Below are 22,570 nucleotides of genomic sequence, written 5' to 3' on the forward strand. Positions count from 1 at the left end.
AACCATTTAATCACATTATAATATTACAGAGTATTACGGTATCACATAAATGCCAATAAAATTGAGCATTAGTTGCTGATGAGTAATTATTGCGTTCCTAGATTGTTGCTATGTTATGTTCGCTTTGATTTATAATTTATGTCAAGATAATCAATTGAATTACGATGATGTGTAATACTCGTTATTTTTAAACCTATATCATAGTAGCTATGCCCCAAAGTTACCCGGGAACAGGCAAGAAGCTTATATCTAATACACTGGAGATTGCACTATGACCATTAACTTGTTCATACTGAAATCTCCAGTGTATTAGATATAAGCTTCTTGCCCGGGAACTAAACCATGGACAATAACAGACTTTCATTCCCTATCTCATCCCCTTTGAGTTTGATATTTGAAAAAATAAAACATAGGTAGTCTTTGTTTGACCCTGGGTTCATCGATGTTAATAGCAAATTTCATCCAAATCGGTGATTTTGTTTAGTCTTAAAAATGTAATAAACTTCCTGAATAACGAAAGTAATCTTGAAACTAGTAGATATTTTGAGAGGCTTTATAAGGAGTACCTTTCCGCCGACAGGCTCCCCCCGCGTAGTCAAAGGAAATTGCTATAGGAATTAGATGAAAACTAGCAACTATTTAGTTGTTTTTATATTTTTAAACTAATAAACAAAGCCCCATAAAGTCAATCCATACAAAACAAATACAAGACATGCATGCAATGAGGGGTATTATTTATGTTCACTGTTTTCTAGGAAAATGCAGGTTCATTTTAATTCTTCAGAGTTCACGTAAAAATGGGAGCTTTCTCGAAGATTAATCTGAACTGTTACCGCAGATTTCACAACAAAATAGAATTACTTTTGAAACAGTTCGTTGTTTGCACAGAGTACCTAAATTAAATTAAATACAATGATTTGGTGTATAAAAACTCTACCTTAACATTGAACATAACTTTATTTTTTTAACGTCTTATTTAGTAATTTAAATGCATAATTTTTTGGGTTTAACATATGTACATAGTTTATCCTAGAAATAATACATATTCTTAAGACATAACGAGTTGGCTCCAATCAAACGCTGTTTTTTTGTTAGATGTAAATCATTACTATTGTATTTTATGTAAAAATATTTCACAACGATTTTGTAAAAAATATTTGTGTGGTTTATCGAGAATAAGATCTAGTATGTATAAATAATTTCTCCCTTCATGGTAAATTACGAGTAAAAACTTTCTTTCAACATTTGAAAAAACAAACGCAGCCTGTTTGATCTCCTATTTTCTTTCCATATTTTATCCAATTCGATGCTCTGGTTCAGACTTTTACTTTTATAATATTAGTATGAATATCTTCAGTATGTACTGGAACTGTTGCCCCTCATTGCTACGCTCATTCGTCTAACGGGAGTAGTTAGAGGTCTGGTGGCTGGAGGATGTCGAGATCTAGTAGGTCGTGGTGGGAGTCTTGAATCCGTGCTAGCACGCGCGCGAAATTCGTCAATAGTCTCACTGGAGGAATTTGAATCGCTACGAATCACGCCTCGCTCTTTTTCTTCTTCCTCGAAATCAAATTCGGTCCAACGACGGCCTGAAACAGATTAAAAATAATGCTACGATTACTTACACAGTAGGTACCTATTTTTTTTTCGTTTTGCATTCGTTTTCTCATGTTTATATTCTGTGAAATTCTATTGTATTTTAATATTTACAGTAGTGAAGAAAATATATTGTTTAAGTATGCATTCATTAATATTAGTCGAAACAGAAGTTTCGATGTTATCTTATAGTCTATCGACTTATCGACGGCATAAAAATTTATCGACCGCTGTAATTTTGTTCAGCGCATAGGTATTTTATCTATGTAATTTCAATTTAGCCCAAAACTCAGGTCTCAGTTATTTATTGGAACTTGTTCGTTTTAATGAAATGACTTTGTTCTTATCGATAGGTTACCGTATGAGCTCTACTAACAATCTAAAGGACGATTCTATTCATTTCAAGAAAATCCATCAGCGTTAAAGACGTACCATATTGGATGGAATACCATTACATTGTTTTTCAATAGAGAGATATAATCTTTTTGTTAAAATTTGAATAGCTATACAGTACTCCAAAATTAATAATGCGCATGCAAATCAACGCTTGGCTGGTTCACACTTTGATTAGTGCGAGTGCAGGTGATTAGTGCAGGTGTTTAGTAACTACGTGTGGACAGCGACTGTTTAGTGCAAGTGTTTAGTAGGCTGTGTAGTAAAGTGAATAGAAGCGTGTTCTATTTTTTTGCGAGTGGACTGCGAGTAGCCACGTCCCGCGCGCCCTCCCTTCCCCCTCACTCGCAGTGTGCCTGCCTAAACACGTCTGGACACGAGTGTTTAGTGTTTAGTGTTTAGCGTAGTGTGTAGCGTCGCGAATTGCACCATTGACCTGCACTCCCACTAATCACCTGCACTCGCAGTTGAATTGGACACTACTCGGACTACACACCTGCACTCGCACTAATCACCTGCACTCACACTAATCAAAGTGTGAACCAGCCATTTCCGAAAACACTCGAATCATTGAATCGTAAGAGCCCTAAGCAATGCAGTTGCATAATGCATTATACACCTTGTTCAAAAGAAATAGAAGTCAATTCACGGTCATACAAAATCAAAAACAAATCGGGCGGTAGGTGACGGTAGCCTGTCAGTCAAAAAACTGAAAAATTCCGTCAGTTGTCTTTAAATATTGGTGGTGACTGCACGCGTTCGCTCTATGTGGAATTATATAGAGCTGCTATTACATACCCTTCTTGGTTTTGTTTTTAAAGGTGAATTGAATTAATCGATGAAATGATTTACACAGGTGATGGCAGTAGGGAAAATGACAATGAAGAAGAGCATAATGAAAGTTCCGATGTATCCAAAATGTCAGAAATAAAGATAATCCCTGATTTGATTGTTTTTATTTTTTGTAAATGTTATAATATTGAAGAATGATCAGTACTGTAAATACTTTTGAGCTGAGATTTTAATGATTAGATTTATATGGTTTAAATATAAACCTGTGTTTGAAAACAATATTTTTATACAATATAAGTGTTGGGTTATTTTAACCTTCTTTTCTTCCATAATTACACCAGCTTCAGTAAGACACTTTAAAAGTACTATAAATTTTTCCAAGTAAATCAATACAACAAAGATAATACCTATGAATATTCGCAATCGTGGGGTTATCCTCGCTCTTTACTTACAATGAATATTATCGAAACAAAATCGTTACTTACAAATCAATATTAATCTCTTTTAGCACAAAACACATAATTTTACTAAATTATGCATGAAAAAAATGCATTTAACCACTCTATATAAATATCATCTTCGGACGCTCCGAGAATATGACAGTTGCCGAACAGTGACGAAGATTTCTATGCGCATTATTACTTTTGGATTTCTGTACAGACTTAATAAATGTCATATTAGATGATATTTAGAACTAGCGGTCCGCCCCGGCTTCGTCCTTGGTACATGTTTACGTTTTCTTTTCGTACCTATTATAAAAATGAATCTATATGTATACCTATTAGGTATACATATAGAGATTGTTTTATTCTAATTTCTATTACTGTGGTTCGATTTGAAGGTAAGAATTAGTGCCGTCTTTGACTGTAATTTTAAGCTATTGCATAGCTTCTATCGCGGGCCTTGAGCGCGGGGACCGAATCGAGAAATTCCGTAACGAAAAACCTCACGCTCCCCACTCCGACGGGCGGAGGTGTGGCTTGAAGGCATAGCATGCAATAGCTTTACCGCGGCAGTTTACACAGACATAATAATAATAAAATGAGATATATTATACCACTTACAAAGAGACGTAGCCGAAACTGTTGTAGGCTCTGTAGTATCGGAGGCTGCTCTTGAGAGTGGTCTGCCCAACGAAGTCGGCAGGTCAGTATCGCTGCGGCCTCTGGACCATTTACTGCCAACCCTCCAAAAACGACGGGCATCTCTGAATACGCCATATACCTGTAATAATATATGTATAATCATTGCAGCATTTTATCAAATATTGAAGATACTTGGAAACCCACACATCATTTGACTGAAAACAAAATTTGTACTTAATAAAGCATCAATTTCCGTGGAGGTCGAAAGGAATCCAAAAATAATTACCTATGTCTCTATTTTTGCATCTCCTAGCATCAAAAGATATATGTATTAATGAACCCACAGAATGAATCTAATTCGAATAAATATGACTATTAAACAATTAAATGGGAAAATGCGCTACGCATGTAGCAGCTACGCTCTACAATATTCAAAAATAATTATACCTAAAATTTCTCAAATAAGAAAATAGGTGAAACGGCCCACATGGTATCGGCTTGACTACGACCAAAATAATAAAACAACGATTTCCTCGAAGCTCGATAGGACCCCAACAATTATGTGTGTTACACATCAAAGGATATAAAAATAAGATAAAAATAAACAAACAAAACATATGAAAACTCTCTACCCTTGCTCTACGGCCTACGCGTAATAATAAAGAGCAAAATACCTTTTTATCTTTATATTTTCTGCATCAATATTTTTGAAGCTAGTGCATACTTGAACACCTGATGTATACGGATTACGATGTTCTAATGTAGACTAACAACTTGAAAGGCCGAATATCCTTCCAAGACAAACGATCGAAATACAGAAGGATTAGGTAATTGTTATTCATCGTCGCAAACAAACTTTAACGGTTAACCCGTGTCAGGAATCGGACGTGTGAACGTGTCACGTGTTTAATCAGAAAGCAATAAGAATTTTTGTTGAATATTGATGATTATTTTTCCGACCCAAATATCGACCAATACAATTGCACCATTCGACGTCACGTGGTACAACCTACATGGTATTATAATGATAATTTTTTGAAAATTTTCTCTGGTCGTTGACGTCAAACTGACAGGTTGAATTCAATTGTGAAATTATTGGCGGCCGAAATTTGGGACGGAAAAATAATCCCCCGAATACCACACGAGCTTCAAAATTATCTGGCATTTCCCTCAAGGTTCCCTGCAAACAAATAAAGTCGTCAAGTTTTTCAGGAAAAATATCACTCGCGCTTCGCGCTCGTGATTTTTTAACCTTGACTAAAAACTTGACTCCTTCATTTGTTTGCAACGAACCTATCGGAAAATACCCGATAATTTTGAAGCTCTTGTGGTATTATAAGTGATTATTTTTCCAACCCAAATATCGACCAATAGAATTGCACCATTCGACGTCACGTGGTACCTACATGGTATTATACTGATAATTTTTTGAAAATTTTCTCTGGTCGTTGACGTCAAACTGACAGGTTCAATTCAATTGTGAAATTATTGGCCGACATTTGGGACGGAAAAATAATCTCCTGAATACCACACGAGCTTCAAAATTATCTGGCATTTCCCTGAAGGTTCCCTGCAAACAAATAAAGTCGTCAAGTTTTTCAGGAAAAATCACTCGCGCTTCGCGCTCGTGATTTTTTAACCTTGACTAAAAACTTGACTCCTTCATTTGTTTGCAACGAACCTATCGGAAAATCTTAATACTATTATAAAGGCGAAAGTTTGTATGGATGTATGGATGTGTGGATGTATGGATGTATGGATGTATGGATGTTTGTTACTCTTTCACGTTAAAACTACTGAACCGATTACAATGAAATTTAGCACACATATAGAGGGTAACTTGGATTAACACATAGGATAGGTTTTATCCCGGAAATCCCACGGGAACGGGAACTATGCGGGTTTTCCTTTGAAAACGCGGGCGAAGCCGCGGGCGGAAATCTAGTACCCGATAATTTTGAAGCTATTGTGGTATTATAAGTGATTATTTTCTCGACCCAAATATCGACCAATACAATTGCACCATTCGACGTCACGTGGTACAACCTACATGGTATTATACTGATAATTTTTTGAAAATTTTCTCTGGTCGTTGACGTCAAACTGACAGGTTGAATTCAATTGTGAAATTATTGGCGGCCGAAATTTGGGACGGAAAAATAATCCCCCGAATACCACACGAGCTTCAAAATTATCTGGCATTTCCCTCAAGGTTCCCTGCAAACAAATAAAGTCGTCAAGTTTTTCAGGAAAAATATCACTCGCGCTTCGCGCTCGTGATTTTTTAACCTTGACTAATAACTTGACTCCTTCATTTGTTTGCAACGAACCTATCGGAAAATACCCAATAATTTTGAAGCTATTGTGGTATTATAAGTGATTATTTTTCCGACCCAAATATCGACCAATAGAATTGCACCATTCGACGTCACGTGGTACAACCTACATGGTATTATACTGATAATTTTTTGAAAGTTTTCTCTGGTCGTTGCCGTCAAACTGACAGGTTCAATTCAATTGTGAAATTATTGGCCGACATTTGGGACGGAAAAATAATCTCCCGAATACCACACGAGCTTCAAAATTATCTGGCATTTCCCCTAAGGTTCCCTGCAAACAAATAAAGTCGTCAAGTTTTCAGAAAAAATCACTCGCGCTACGCGCTCGTGATTTTTTAACCTTGACTAAAAACTTGACTCCTTCATTTGTTTGCAACGAACCTATCGGAAAATACCCGATAATTTTGAAGCTCTTGTGGTATTATAAGTGATTATTTTTCCGACCCAAATATCGACCAATAGAATTGCACCATTCGACGTCACGTGGTACAACCTACATGGTATTATACTGATAATTTTTTGAAAATTTTCTCTGGTCGTTGACGTCAAACTGACAGGTTCAATTCAATTGTGAAATTATTGGCCGACATTTGGGACGGAAAAATAATCTCCCGAATACCACACGAGCTTCAAAATTATCTGGCATTTCCCTCAAGGTTCCCTGCAAACAAATAAAGTCGTCAAGTTTTTCAGGAAAAATCACTCGCGCTTCGCGCTCGTGATTTTTTAACCTTGACTAAAAACTTGACTCCTTCATTTGTTTGCAACGAACCTATCGGAAAATACCCGATAATTTTGAAGCTCTTGTGGTATTATAAGTGATTATTTTTCCGACCCAAATATCGACCAATACAATTGCACCATTCGACGTCACGTGGTACAACCTACATGGTATTATACTGATAATTTTTTGAAAATTTTCTCTGGTCGTTGACGTCAAACTGACAGGTTCAATTCAATTGTGAAATTATTGGCCGACATTTGGGACGGAAAAATAATCTCCCGAATACCACACGAGCTTCAAAATTATCTGGCATTTCCCTCAAGGTTCCCTGCAAACAAATAAAGTCGTCAAGTTTTTCAGGAAAAATCACTCGCGCTTCGCGCTCGTGATTTTTTAACCTTGACTAAAAACTTGACTCCTTCATTTGTTTGCAACGAACCTATCGGAAAATACCCGATAATTTTGAAGCTCTTGTGGTATTATAAGTGAGAAAACATCTCTGCCTTTAAATGTATAAATATACTTTGTTTTGTTTTTTTTTGTAGGTACATAAGGTTTACGAACGTTGAAACTTCAAGTTTGAAAATATGCCTACATATTCTCACTTTTCCCGAAGCACGTGTGTGGCGTGACAACATCAAAGCACAGTTAAAAGTTTTCATAAGTCGTCATTTTATGTTCATCATGTTAATTGCTACAATCATGGCACAAAATAGAGAGAGTAATCATAGGTTTAATAGTTGCTAGCGTACGCGTAGCAAATAGCAATCATAATTATTTAGAGTATAAAACACCGACGTTAAAATATTTATATCAGTAATTTTATTCACTTACTACGTTATTATAGTGGGTAACTAGATGATTTTATGGGTAGGTAATATTATGTTTGTAGGTACTTTCCCTGTATTTAAATGAATGTCATTTTTTATTTTAAGCTACATACCACATAAATTAATTTGATAACTTATTTGAGTTAGGAATGGGATTAATTAATAGTAGGTATGATGAATAATTATGATTTATGAAAAATGACACTATCACTACATAGTATAAAACAAAGTCGCTTTCTCTGTCCCTATGTTCCTATGTCCCTTTGTATGCTTAAATCTTTAAAACTACGCAACGGATTTTGATGCGGTTTTTTTTAATAGATAGAATGATTCAAGACGAAGGTTTTAGTATATAATTTATAAGGTTTTAGACAAAGCGGGCGAAGCCGCGGGCGGTAAGCTAGTATTGAATAAAACGCAACTTGTAGGTACCTAAACTTAGGTAGCAAGAGCCACACATTTTTTTTAGTGTCCATATATTATTGAAAAATACTTGGTAGAATGCACGTGTCGTTACTTTGGTATTTAACCTAATTAATTTTCTTTTTAAAAGCCATTTTCCGGTAAATTAATTTTAATTACAATTTATGTCATCTTTACGTAGACCACGTTTACCTTTTAACCAAACTCTTTGATGTTGCTCGACGTAATAATTTCTCTCTAAAACAAATCATGGTTACGCGGCAAGCTGCTAATTAAAATAAATAAAAGGGTATTTTTAGCCAACTCTGTAAAGGAAACACAAAATAAGTACGAACATCATGAAAATAAGAGAAAATGAATTTTCTCTTTGATATCACATAACGAACGAAGACTAAAAACTTTTTCCTTAATGTTTCATTTCAAAGTAGGTACCTAAAGGCAATTATTATATCTATATAAATTATCCATTATTGGACTAGACATAATAGAACAAGAGATGGTGTTTACAACATTTTGTAACTACAATTGCTATTCTAAAATACAATTATCTCATATTCATAAAACGTACCTGATCAATACTTTCTCTGACAGATATTTCGTGGAAGCAAACGCAGCCTATTTCCTTACTTCGGCGTTGTCCTTCTTCAGTTGTCACCATACGATCGCCAACTTGATCTATCTTGTTGCCAACTAGGACTACCGGAGTTTCATGAATATTGTCCTAAAATTTTATATAGCTTTATTTAAACAGCAATAGTTGTATACGTAGTAGGTATATTATTATTAGTCTGTGGCAATAGCCATACAACAGTGAACTTGCAGTAGGGGCCACTGCTGTGAAAATGGACCAGTGGTGGAATTCAATCAAAAATTCGAGGGTTTGACAAACGTAAATAAATGACAATAAATTTCTAAATTTTATAAACATTATTCACAAAATCAAAAGCCATATTTTTCAACCACCTTCTATGAAAACGACGCAAGTCGCGGCAGCGAACACATGGTATTATTATATTTGACAGAATATAATAATAGGTGGGAATTTTATAGCTCCTTCTTCCTTTCGGGTACTCTAGGTTACTAAGTTCCAACTTCATCAAAATATACAGGGTTACTTGTAAAACACCAGCAACCTCGCAGGACAAGATAGCTAACATCATAAGTAACAACATTAATTGTTCTACGACTTTTGGCATAACGCAATAAATTATTTTTAAACGATTTTTTAAACTTTTATTGTACTCTCCTAACATTTGTAAGTCTATGTTCTATTCATTATCGGATGGACGACGCGACGCCCCCTTCCCCCTCTCGTTCGCTTTTTGTTTACGTAATTTTTGGGAGGCGTAGAGTTTATAATATTCAGACGGAAAATTAAATGAATATTTATTTTTGTATGAAAATAAAATCTAACAAATTATCAAAAGTCGTAGAACAAATGTTGTTACTTATGATGTTAGCTATCTTGTCCTGCAAGGTTGCCGGTGTTTTACAAGTAACCCTGTATAATTTTAACAGCTCAAATTTAAAATTAATTCATGCAAATCAATAATGCCTTTGCCTTGTAAAATATAAATTTGAATGATTCACTCACACAGAAATGTAAAAACTTTTTAGTCCCATTGAATGTTCACGGGACAAAAAGTTTTCAATAATATCTGTTGTATTTATTCCTCACTTTCAAAATGTTAGGAAATGAGATATCTTTATGTTACGGTGAAGTTGAGAAACAATGGAAATACGAACCTTGTTATGAAAGTTCCACCAACAGTGAAGCGGATTTATTAATTAAAAGTAGATTTTTGCTAACGGATCAATTTTAGAGCGGGCTCCAAGGAGATGTTCGTTTGCATAAATAGCGGACCTAAATCTGACTTCTGATATATATTGTATAGATCCCAGACATCCTATAGACAGATGTTGCCAACCAGTTTTGTGGTCCCCTTCCCCGCACCCCGGTAATTAAATATGGCATACAAAGAAAAAAATAAACATTTCCAAAACATGCCGCGTGGGGTATCAAATGAAAGAGCTTATTGAGTAGATCACGAATATATAGCATACTATAACATTTCTTACACTTTCTCTAAGATTTTTTAGAAAATTTACGAAAATGGTCCATTTTTGAGTTAACTTTAAACCACTATAGATTGAAAACTCATGAATATATTTTTTAAATTATTATTTTAAATAATTAACAATAGTCCATTGTTTACGATTCAATAGTTCGTACAAATAGTTGCATGGGGGAGTGGGGGGAGCATCCAAAGATGGCGAGTATATTTTCAAGTTTATGCCAAATCTAATCACACAGAGGCTGATTCAAGAATTTTTTGCCATATTTTTCATTCTGTCAAACACAAAGACAGTGCAGAGATAATTATTCTAAGCCCTGACACCGATATTTTTGTATTAGGCCTTTATTTCTGGCATAAACTTGAAAATATACTCGCCATCTTTGAATGCTCCCCCCACTCCCCCATGCAACTATTTCACTGTACGAACTATTGAATCGTAAACAATGGACTATTGTTAATCATTTAGAATAATAATTTAAGAAATATATTCATGAGTTTTCAATCTTTAGTGGTTTAAAGTTAACTCAAAAATGGAGCATTTTCGTAAATTTTCTAAAAAATCTTAGAGAAAGTGTAAGAAATGTTATAGTATGCTATATATTCGTGATCTACTCAATAAGCTCTTTCATTTGATACCCCATGCGGCATGTTTTGGAAATGTTTATTTTTTTCTTTGTATGCCATATTTAATTACCGGGGTGCGGGGAAGGGGACCACAAAACTGGTTGGCAACATCTGTCTACAGGATGTCTGGGATCTATACAATATACATATATCAGAAGTCAGATTTAGGTCCGCTATTTATGCAAACGAACATCTCCTTGGAGCCTGCTCTATTTGCATTTCAACTAGAAAATTATGCGCTTAATGATATTTGCAACTTTGGACACGTCCTTATGAAATAATTATAGATGGAATTAATAATAGAAATGAGGTCATACTACCCTATTTTACTGACCTTTATAGACGAGGCAAGCCTACGTCGTCTCTTATTATAGTTTATTAAAAACTTCAACCGGTGGCATTCATCAAAAGAACATTTATCTGTTACAGAATATACTAAGATGAATGCCTCTGCCCATTTGATGTTACTCTCTATATTAGAGAATTCACTTTCCTGAAATAAATCACAATTGAAAAAAGGTTAGAATCTTGAATAATTATGACGCTACCTGTCGAATTGTATTGGATAGGTAGTTGATACTGTGGTTAATAGTAACGTTATCATTATATTACTTTCCTGTGCCAACTTTATGAGGTAAACTATTCAGATAACAATAGGTATGTACCTAATTAATCTAGCGGATAGATATCATAATCGACTTACAAATTTGTTTGATGCTTCTCATGAGATATATAGGTATATCGAATCTACTCACGTGAGGTTCACCAGCTGAGTCGAGTATTTCAAAGTAAACCGCTTCGTTGTCAATTACTGTTTGGAATGCATATATCTTCTCTAAATTGGGATCGTATTCGCCGATAAAACGTCGAGTTATAAATCGTACGACCAACGCTATAAAAAGCATGTGGAAGAATTTATTTTAAAATATCCGTATTTAATAAAATGTTTTAATTACAATGAACTTGATAATTACCAGACTTCCCAACACCCGATTGGCCCAACACCATAACTTTAAATGGTTTAGTTTTAGGAGACAGTACAAGCTTGGCGAGGGAAGACTTAGGGGATGCCATTGACGAACTGATTGTAACTAATGTAGCCATTTTTGAAAACTATCTGAAACAGAAATTACAATGAAAACGAATACAACGGTTATGATTCATGTTGTTTTGGAAACATAAAAATAATATTTTGACTTAGCCACTTCTATGACTCAATATGTATTTATTTGGTACCCCCGTACCCACCAACATTCTACATCGGCGGTAGTTTAAAAAGTGACTACTTAGGATAATGTAAAAGCATAAGTTCAAGAAATTAATATTTGGTGTTATACAATATAATATGTTATCAGATATTTTTTTATAGAAGATTAAATAAAAATTTCTAAAAGTATATACATATATGTATTTAAAGTTAGTAAGTAGTTACGTAATATAATAAAAAATAGGTTTATTCGGCCAAGTGCGAGTAGGACTCGCACAATCGAGGGTGGTTGTACGAGTCCTACTCGCACTTGGCCGGTTTTTACTTTTAATATGAACAATTAAATACCAAATTGCTGCTTGTACTTCTATGCTTTACTTTGTTTCTTTACTTTAATTTCACATATAGCCTACTCACAATAATAAACATGAGGTCAATACATAGACAATAATGAATCTAATTTATATTTGAACAGTACAGAAAGTAATAAAGCCCATAATTTCAGGGCACCTGTAATTTAATACATTGATATAATCCATAGATAGGGTTTATTATATCAGTAATATATTATAATCTAATTGAAAATCATGAAAAAGAACTTATAAATGGGATACTTACTTTATATCCAGGAAAGCTTTAGAAATTCTCAACCCAACTTAAGTTTTAATTTACCGGTAACATCGTATTACTTTGGCCTAAGGGGGTAACTTTGACCCATGACAATCAAAAAGTTTGAATCACGCGCCATTTTTTTTCCATAGCAAATGGCGCATTAACCTGCATTTTCTTGAAGCAGAGTTTTAAATATCTAATATCTAGCAATCATTGTTTGCAATTTTGTGTCCCAGACGACACAATATTTTTACGGTGTTGTTTATTTGTTTTAATGAGGGTTACATATTTAATTATCGGAATGGGCCGTAGGAAAATTAATATTGAAATGGAAAACCGTGATGGGTTAAAAACTTTTCGCAGTTTATTTATGATTTTAATTTGCAATTGATTGTTGTGTTATGTTTTAAACATAACTTGTAATTTCTCAAATAGAAATGTAAATTCTCAAAAAGAATGTTTTGAATTGTGGGAATGAACGGCCGCGGCGCCCTGAATGGTACCTAGTTTTATTGAAAATCTGTGGTCTGTGTCTCAATAAAAATGCTCCGTACTATAAACGTATTCATATGTTTTATTATAAACATAAGACACTATCTGCTCTAGCATTCTTCCGTCATATGGGTATAAAAAATAATTTACTGCGTACAAAATACTCTCAGATCTACCGAATAGGTATGTAAAGAAAAAAATCATATTGTGGGTCAGCCCGTTTTGGAGTAGTTTAGGTCAACAACAATTATATAAAAAACATTTACCTATATTCAATAAAAATCTAATAATATAATACTATATGCTCTATCTAACACGTCATCATCTATTATTAGTATATTTAATAACGTTATTGTAAACATAAAACTTTCAGTGGTGTTTTCAAAACATTATTTTTATTATATACGATATGATAACTTGTAACATCTGCTGAATTATTCATGATACTACACTGGTTCTTAGTAATCAAACTATTTTTGACTGGACCACGCGACTGAAATCGTCGCGATCGTCTGATGCGTACAATTACCTTTCAAATACGCACATGTATGTAAATATTATATGTACATATATGGAAAACGATTATAAATAAAAAAATATGTAATAACGAACGTAATCAAGAGAATATAATATAAAATTACTAGATCTTTAAATTCCCGTTTAAACGAATAAAAGAAGATGCTAAGTATAACATTAAAATTTAAAATATACATTATAATTACCGACATATATCGTTTTGTATATTTTTTTGATGGATAGGAAATTAGGTTAAAACCGCGGGAATCTACAAGGTGGGAACGGTCATTTGTCCGTCCGGAGGATCAACAACAACAATTAATATTTTTTGACTATATAATAATTATACATATTTTAAAAAAATCTTTTGGGATAAAATGTAATCTAAAGAAAGTAAATAATACCTACATTATTCAAGTATGTATAGCAGTCCGTATTATATATCATACATGTTATACAACATGTAAATAAATAATTAATAACTTCCGATTATCGACATTTTATTCATTAATTATTCCTGAAACCAATGAGAGTGACTGAAAATTGAAATGGCAAAAACAGGTAGGAATTTTTATTTTAAGATTTCATATGAATATTTCTGTTGCATATGGAGTAGGTAAAGTAAAAACATAGGGTATTTTCAATGCTGAAAAGAATAAGTAGAAAAAAATATATTTATTCACTTACTAAAGTAGGGTCCATCGCTTCATTCACATTTTAAAGAAATCGAAGAGATAAATCTATGTTATATTCGATGGTAAATTTTCAAACAATATTTCAAGAGCAAACACACGAGTGAATCGCCGCAACCGCCGTAAGCTACTGCTTTTGGTTACTGCGGTGTAGTTTGGTCTTTATTACCTCTAGGCGCTAAGGGCTTCGTTCCTTTAGTAATAAATAAAATATTGACGTCACATAAATATATATGAGTTGATAGGGATAAGGGAACTATATGTAAGTATGCTAAAATCTGTTTACGATCTTACGTGATTTCCAATATTTTGAAAATCACATACCTACTTATTTAGAAGACAATATGGTTCAATATTTCAAGTAGGTACCTATGTATTTGGTTTCCTCATTAAAAAGTTAAGGATGAGATGACAATATAATATCTCAAACAATCTAAAATTAGAATTTATTCTGCGAAGCTTTTATAAGCTTGATAATATGGAGATATATTATTTTTGTAAAAAATATCTACGTATAACTCTTAGAACTTTTACTTTAAACTTTATTGTTGTATAATGTCATCATAGAGATCAGTAAGATTAATTTATGTCCTAATACAAATTTATATGGAATATTTTTTCTTTTCGATTTTCTTTCAGCAATTAGTTAGGTATATATATATATATATAATAAAATAAAAAAAAGATGTGTGGCACTCGGGGACTGCTGCGGTAAAGCTATTGCATGCTATGCCTTTAAGCCACACCTCCGAGCCCGTCGGAGTGGGGAGCGTGAGGTTTTTCGTTACGGAATTTCTCGATTCGGTCCCCGCGCTCAAGGCCCGCGATAGAAGCTATGCAATAGCTTAATAAATTATTAACTATAAACTAGTAGAATTTTTAAGGTGTATTGATAAGATGTGACTATGAAATAATCAACGATATTATTACTGTTATAAAAGTAATCTATACTAATAAGAATTTGTTCGAACGCGCTAATCTCAGGAACTACTGGTCCGATTTGAAAAATTCTTTCGGTGTTAGATAGCCCATTTATCGAGCTAGGAAATTATATAATATATAATAATTCATCACGCTAAAACAACAGGAGCGGACCAATGCGGGTAAATCAGGGTAATTCAAAATCGCATCTGTAGTAGATACGTAGTATATTATTATTAGTCTGTGGTAGTAGGGTCTAGAAAGCATAACGGACAGAGTAATTATTATCGCCTCCATAATTTAAGTAAGGACGAAGTATATCAAACAATGTAATATTGTTTCATATTGGACTGAAATATTTTTAAACATTTTCTACTTTTCGTATCGTGTGAACTAAATCTAAATTATCAGGTGTTTCAGTTCCACACCGCCACTCCTGATAACAATAAAACATGGTCGTACAGTCTGTACGACTTTTGGAAATTTTTATTTTTTTCTTTGTATGCCATATTTACCTAATAACCGGGGTGGGTGGAGGGGGATCACAAAACTGGTTGGCAACATCTGTCTATAGGATGTCTGGGATCTATACAATATATATCAGAAGTCAGATTTAGGTCCGCTATTTTTGCAAACGAAACTCCACTGAGAGTCCTATTATTATAGGTATAGGTTTGTAGTATGAATATTTTAGATACTAAAATTGTGTTTAGTTTAGTTAAGTGACTTACAAAAAAACAAAACACAGTACCATTTTTATAGGTCGCAGTCGGATAACTAACCGTTATTTACCGCACTTTATGGGTAGCTAACCAAAAATTTAGTTAAATAACGGTAGCTAACGGGTTTTTTACAACTATTTAAGTACGAGTGACTCACTCGTACTTAATAATATTCTAATCAGGGCCGTAATAAAAGCTCAGTGAAAGCATAAGGCTTCTACAATATGGAACTTTTTACAAACAAACAACAACAAATTATATTTATTCGAGCAAAATAAACATTTGATCGAAATAATAACTTACGTGGGTAGTACAAAGGTAGTACATACATTAAAGAAGCTCCATCCATGACAATGATGACAATTAGTTATTATATTTTTGTATATAAATGTTCCCACTTAAACTAACTAACTATATTTAATAAAAATCAACTTGTTCTTGAAATTTTTCACGGTTATTTATTTACTCTCTAGATTATCAACAATTCTGAAGATTGCGGTTCAAACTCTAGATTTTTATTCTAAAAAAATCTCCTTGCTGTTAGATTTTTTTTAAACGAAAGCTCCTTTTATCGATCGTGATTATATGGATAATAGATATATATCACCGGAATCCGTTAATTAGACATCCGTTACTTAAGACGATACACAAAAAAAAATCCACTGCTTGGCGGGCGGAGTCTAATAGCTCGCTATCGCGAACGCGGGTGTGCGCGAAGTCATTCTTGCAAACTCGCCGCGCTGCCGCTGGCCGACTCGGGACAAACATGTATGGAGTCGTCATACAGTTATAATATTGTTATACATTTATTTAATTGTTGATTTATTAGTTTTATTTTCTTGCTTATAAACAAATAATCTTCTTTTTAACAACTTCTTAGACATTATTAATAATTATTATTATTTCGTAATGTTTACTTTATTACAAAATAATACAGGTTATAATAGGTGCGGTCGGAATGATATTTTTTTAAATAAAAAAATTGTTTTAAAAAAAACACAAAATATATTGACGCATGTATTTATTTTTTGCACTCTATTATAATTGTAATTATTCATTACAAATAATCAAAATAAAATAGCCAGAACAAAGTTAGGCCCTGGTAGGGTAGGTAGGCAGGTACAGCAATGTGAGACGAACACTGGCTTATTTATACCAATAATAATGTATTATAAACATTAAATTAAGTTTACAACAAAAATACATAATATTAGCTCATGTGAAAACGAATCAACCAATCATCCCACAACAATGAAATGTGCACACAAATATTCATCCAAATCGGTTCATGTGATTAGGAGGAATGACTGCAGCGCCATCTTCCGGGCCCAATTGTGTTTCCAGATCACCCAGGAACTCAATTTAATATACTTACACAAAAATTTTCGAAATTAAAACTCAGATTACTATGTAAATATGAATATAAACCTGTTTTAGTACTAAGCAATTTCCCGCACAGGTGTAGTAAGTATAAATGAAATAAATATCAACATCAAATTCTTTATACAACATACTTATCTATATTTCAAAATTCTAAATCGGTAGACGTATAGGTTGTATATTTTATAGTTAATATCCAAAAAGTCGTAACTTTACGTTTGTTATTTTGAAGATGCCAGAGATTAAAAAAAAATAACAATGACAACTTTGTATTTTTTTTCTATCGAGAAAATATCATGGAATCATGTTTCTAAAACGTTAATTGTGTTACTATTGAACTTTCTTGTCAAGAATTTTCATCACGACAACTTTAATAATATAAAAATTACGAAGGTTTAAAAAGGGCCGTAAATGTTAGAAAAATTAATTCATCACCTTAATATAAAATTACCACTAGACGTCGCAAATTGATGTACCTATGCGAAAATGCGGTTTTTAAATTTCCTAGGAAATTAATAAATTTGCGGATCTTGTTATATTCCGGTGACAGATACATATCCATACTTAATACTTAATATACTTAATAATATTATAAATGCGAAAGTAACTCTGTCTGTCTGTCTGTTACTCAATCACGCCTAAACTACTCAACCAATTTGCATGAAATTTGGTATGGAGATATTTTGATATCCGAGAAAGGACATAGGCTACCTTTTATTGCGAAATATGTACCACGGGCGAAGCCGGAGCGGACCACTAGTTACATATATATCCATACTAATATTATAAATGCGAAAGTAACTCTGTCTGTCTGTCTGTTACTCAATCACGCCTAAACCACTGAACCAATTTGCATGAAATTTGGTATGGAGATATTTTGATACCCGAGAAAGGACATAGGCTACCTTTTATTGCGAAATATGTACCACGGGCGAAGCCGGGGCGGACCTCTAGTTACATATATATATCATATGAAAGTGATGATTAAGTGGGCGCTATTTGATACATTGCTTATAAATTATAATATGGCGCCCACAACGAGAGGGAACTGGAAGGCGGTACTGCACCTAATCTATTGTAATTTTCAATGGTATTTATTTTCCTTTGAAATATACTGAAATGAAAAATAAACGAAATAACATTATCTTATAGCTATTTCTACCTACTTAGGTATACCTATTAAGTATTAACTTGCTTACATATTTTTATTTATATCTTTAATCTTACGGATGAGTTTCTAAGATTTCTACATCGTTGAAGTGATCCGCTCTCAGAAAACTTTAGTAAGAAAATGTTACCTATACTGTACCTACACCGAATTCTTACGCTTCTTTTTAATTTTTTTATAACTTGTGTAACATAATATCAAAACTGAAAATGTAGTAGGTACCTACAGGGAAAAAGATTAAAGTAAAAAAAAGAGCGTGTGTGTAGAGCACACGTGTCAGAAGGGAAACTTCTTTGGCAATATTCAAAGATACCAATATATTCGCCTTACTCCATGACGTGACGGTATTACCATGACGCGACCTTGAAATTTTTTTCTCAAGTCTCAACGCGCCTAAAGAAGTTTCAATTCAAAAATCTCGAGGACTGATCAACTACAGGTATATCATACTTTTTAGATTCTCTCGTATTAAAATATTATCATATCTATTTTTTAACTATTCCCTAATTATTTTACTCATAGTACGTTCGACGTAAGTTTCGATGATTATTTCAAATATCTCATAAACAAAGAAAGTTCTATAAATATGATGCGGACGGTATTAACTTATTTTTTTTTAATAACTGGACACTACGGAAATTGGTGCTTTAACTTGGCTTTAACCTTATTCGTAATGACATCCTAACGCAATTTGCATAATTTGCCGTCAACTCTCATCGCCTCTCGTTATATAGGTACCTAAATATTTAAATCGGTGTGACGATGGTATAGTAAAATTACGAAACACAATCTCTTCGCGGAAGGACTAGTTTATCTTACTTTTGGCAATAGCTATCGTAACAAAATCACGTAAACTGACCAATCAGGTGTCAGAACCGGCAGAGTTAAGGTGATGAATTAATTTTTCTAACATTTACGGCCCTTTTTAAACCTTCGTAATTTTTATATTATTAAAGTTGTCGTGATGAAAATTCTTGACAAGAAAGTTCAATAGTAACACAATACGTCTACCGTTTTAGAAACATGATTCCATGATATTTTCTCGATAGAAAAAAAATACAAAGTTGTCATTGTTATTTTTTTTTAATCTCTGGCATCTTCAAAATAACAAACGTAAAGTTACGACTTTTTGGATATTAACTATGAAATATACAACCTATACGTCTACCGATTTAGAATTTTGAAATATGCGATGGTTTTGAAATAAACAAGAAATACTTGAAATTAGCGCGCGACCAGCCAATATAGCGAGAGCCGCCCTTTACCTTCCTACCCCGATCGCTGCACGAGTCATTCCCGCTACGGCGGTCACACGGGGAACTTGTGTCGCTCGCGCAATCGTAACAAAGGGTGACAACACGATAAGACAAAATGAGACAAATGGGGACAATAAAGAAAATAAGAAGAAGAAACATAAAGGTTGGAGGAAAAAGAATGCTTACAATTGGAACAAATTAATGAAGTAAGTTGGTTTTATTTTAAATTTGATGATAATTGTATTATAGACGATGTTTGATATGTACCCCTGTTTTAAGTACATAACGAATGTGTAAGATTTTTTCATTTATAGCATAGATAATCTTTTCAGAAATCCGGAATCCAGAAGGAAAATAAACCCACTGATTGTTCACAATGTGAACCCACTCCTTCGTAAGTACCTTTATTCAGTCAAAAATGTATGTTATCAACGCTCTACTTTTTTTTATCGCATGATTCCATTTTTAGCAAAAAGCAACAAAGTGCAAAGAAATAAAAAATCATGGTGAACTTAGTGGAAGTATGGTGGACGTAATATGGAACAGGAGCTCATTGGAGTAGTATTATATTTAAAAAAAATACGAAAAAATTTCAAGAATTACATTTCTTAGTAGGTGGTAGATAAGTATGTTGTATAAAGAATTTGATGTTGATATTTATTTCATTTATACTTACTACACCTGTGCGGGAAATTGCTTAGTACTAAAACAGGTTTATATTCATATTTACATAGTAATGTGAGTTTTCATTTCGAAAAATTTTGTGTAAGTATATTAAATTGAGTTCCTGGGTGATCTGGAAACACAATTGGGCCCGGAAGATGGCGCTGCAGTCACTCCTCCTAATCACATGAACCGATTTGGATGAATATTTGTGTGCACATTTCATTGTTGTGGGATGATTGGTTGATTCGTTTTCACTTTTCACATTAATAATAAAAAAAAAACATAATATAACATTAGCTAATATTATGTATTTTTGTTGTAAACTTAATTTAATGTTTATAATACATTATTATTGGTATAAATAAGCCAGTGTTCGTCTCACATTGCTGTACCTGCCTACCTACCCTACCAGGGCCTAACTTTGTTCTGGCTATTTTATTTTGATTATTTGTAATGAATAATTACAATTATAATAGAGTGCAAAAAATAAATACATGCGTCAATATATTTTGTGTTTTTTTTAAAACAATTTTTTTATTTAAAAAAATATCATTCCGACCGCACCTATTATAACCTGTATTATTTTGTAATAAAGTAAACATTACGAAATAATAATAATTATTAATAATGTCTAAGAAGTTGTTAAAAAGAAGATTATTTGTTTATAAGCAAGAAAATAAAACTAATAAATCAACAATTAAATAAATGTATAACAATATTATAACTGTATGACGACTCCATACATGTTTGTCCCGAGTCGGCCAGCGGCAGCGCGGCGAGTTTGCAAGAATGACTTCGCGCACACCCGCGTTCGCGATAGCGAGCTATTAGACTCCGCCCGCCAAGCAGTGGATTTTTTTTGTGTATCGTCTTAAGCGGACAAGTTGAAAAATGCTTTCAAATATACGGAAATAAGACATATTTTCATACCTAATTCTAATTTGACTGGTCAATCGCCGATTTAATAAAATTGTGTTTTGACGTTTGCGTGACCAAATGAGTCTCTCCCAGGTTTGACGAAAATTGTTTAGTAAAAAGCCGAAATATTACATTTACAAGCTTTGGCAAAGTCATTTTGTCAGACTGAGGATTGACCAGTCCAACCTACGAGTGCCCGAGATTCGGGGTTTGACTATAACAACGATACGCATACACGATACGGAATATCTTAAAAAATGTGCCAGACCATTGTTGGTCTGGATTCTGGATTAATTGTTGGAGTATTACTATAATATAATCAGATTCAAAGGATAGGATAAGGATTTATATTATGAATTTATTAAAGAAGTAGCATATCCATTGGTCCTCGAATTTCATTGTTCGTATCATCCTACTATCCTACTACCATCTACATAATATTATAAACTCGAAAATATGTAAGAAAAATGTTGTGTGGTTTTATGAAACCACGGTAAAAGTGAAACGCACAAAATAATCGTATTTGTACGATAATTATCGTACGGTTCGACCGTCACGCGACATGCGCTACACAGACCAAAAAGTTTGAGACGATGTAATAAAAGTTTCACTTTAATAAATTTTTCTATGTATGTATGACAATTAAGGCATAATATGTAAAACATTTTCGTTTTCAAATGTCGTCGGCCTAAACTTGGGGGCTTTTTCGGACGGCGCGATGTTTGCTAAGGAATCTACCCACTTGTATGTGATATACTGATATGTACCTACTTAAATAAAAAAAAAAAACAGTAACATTACTGTTAAATAAAATAATTGCTATATTTTTTTCTGTATGGCTGTTTGTCGGTTTGTCTGTTTTTATGTGCGTCAATCACGTAAGAACTACTGGGCAGATTTTCACAAAATTTTATTTGGTGATAGACTAATATTAGGCCAACTAAATGGCTACATTTTATTTGAAAACAAAAAAATAGGCCTGGCCTGGCTTTTAATTCCTGTAACCGTGTAAATGTATGAAAATTAATTTCATGAATAAATAATTTAATGAGTGCCATTAGAAAGGTACCAAGTACAATGTAGAGGTAACACTTCTGTAATCAGTAATGTGCAATATTTGAAAACTAATCAAACAC

General features: G+C 33.4%; 2 protein-coding genes across 4 annotated transcripts; one reads left to right on the forward strand and one right to left on the reverse strand.

The window, feature by feature from the left end:
- Window positions 1-949: 949 nt before the first annotated feature.
- On the reverse strand, window positions 950-14,558 carry LOC149482256 (ras-related and estrogen-regulated growth inhibitor). Of its 3 annotated transcripts, XM_089703912.1 has the most exons (8): window positions 14,399-14,550; window positions 14,120-14,228; window positions 11,859-11,997; window positions 11,640-11,776; window positions 11,219-11,377; window positions 8,751-8,903; window positions 3,846-4,005; window positions 950-1,589 (listed from the first exon to the last, which is right to left on the reverse strand). In XM_089703912.1, the coding sequence occupies exons 2-8, from the start codon at window positions 14,156-14,158 to the stop codon at window positions 1,354-1,356; spliced, it is 1,023 nt and encodes a 340-aa protein (XP_089560038.1). In that variant the 5' UTR covers window positions 14,159-14,228; window positions 14,399-14,550; the 3' UTR covers window positions 950-1,353. The 3 variants fall into 3 exon arrangements, with proteins under 3 accessions (XP_089560038.1, XP_089560040.1, XP_089560039.1); XM_089703914.1 differs by lacking the exon at window positions 14,120-14,228 and having other exon boundaries at window positions 11,859-12,001; window positions 14,399-14,558; XM_089703913.1 differs by lacking the exon at window positions 14,120-14,228.
- A 3,893-nt stretch (window positions 14,559-18,451) lies between these two features.
- Window positions 18,452-20,766, forward strand: LOC149482257 (uncharacterized). The gene is made up of 4 exons (XM_089704105.1): window positions 18,452-18,503; window positions 19,843-20,056; window positions 20,183-20,244; window positions 20,320-20,766. Exons 1-4 carry the CDS (start codon window positions 18,452-18,454, stop codon window positions 20,358-20,360), a joined length of 369 nt encoding a protein of 122 aa, XP_089560231.1. The 3' UTR covers window positions 20,361-20,766.
- Window positions 20,767-22,570: the final 1,804 nt, after the last annotated feature.

This window comes from Colias philodice, chromosome 15 (assembly GCF_061535455.1).
Source record: "Colias philodice isolate Cphi_HAF_F1 chromosome 15, ilColPhil1 Martin Lab GWU primary, whole genome shotgun sequence".
Lineage (NCBI taxonomy): Eukaryota > Metazoa > Arthropoda > Insecta > Lepidoptera > Pieridae > Colias > Colias philodice.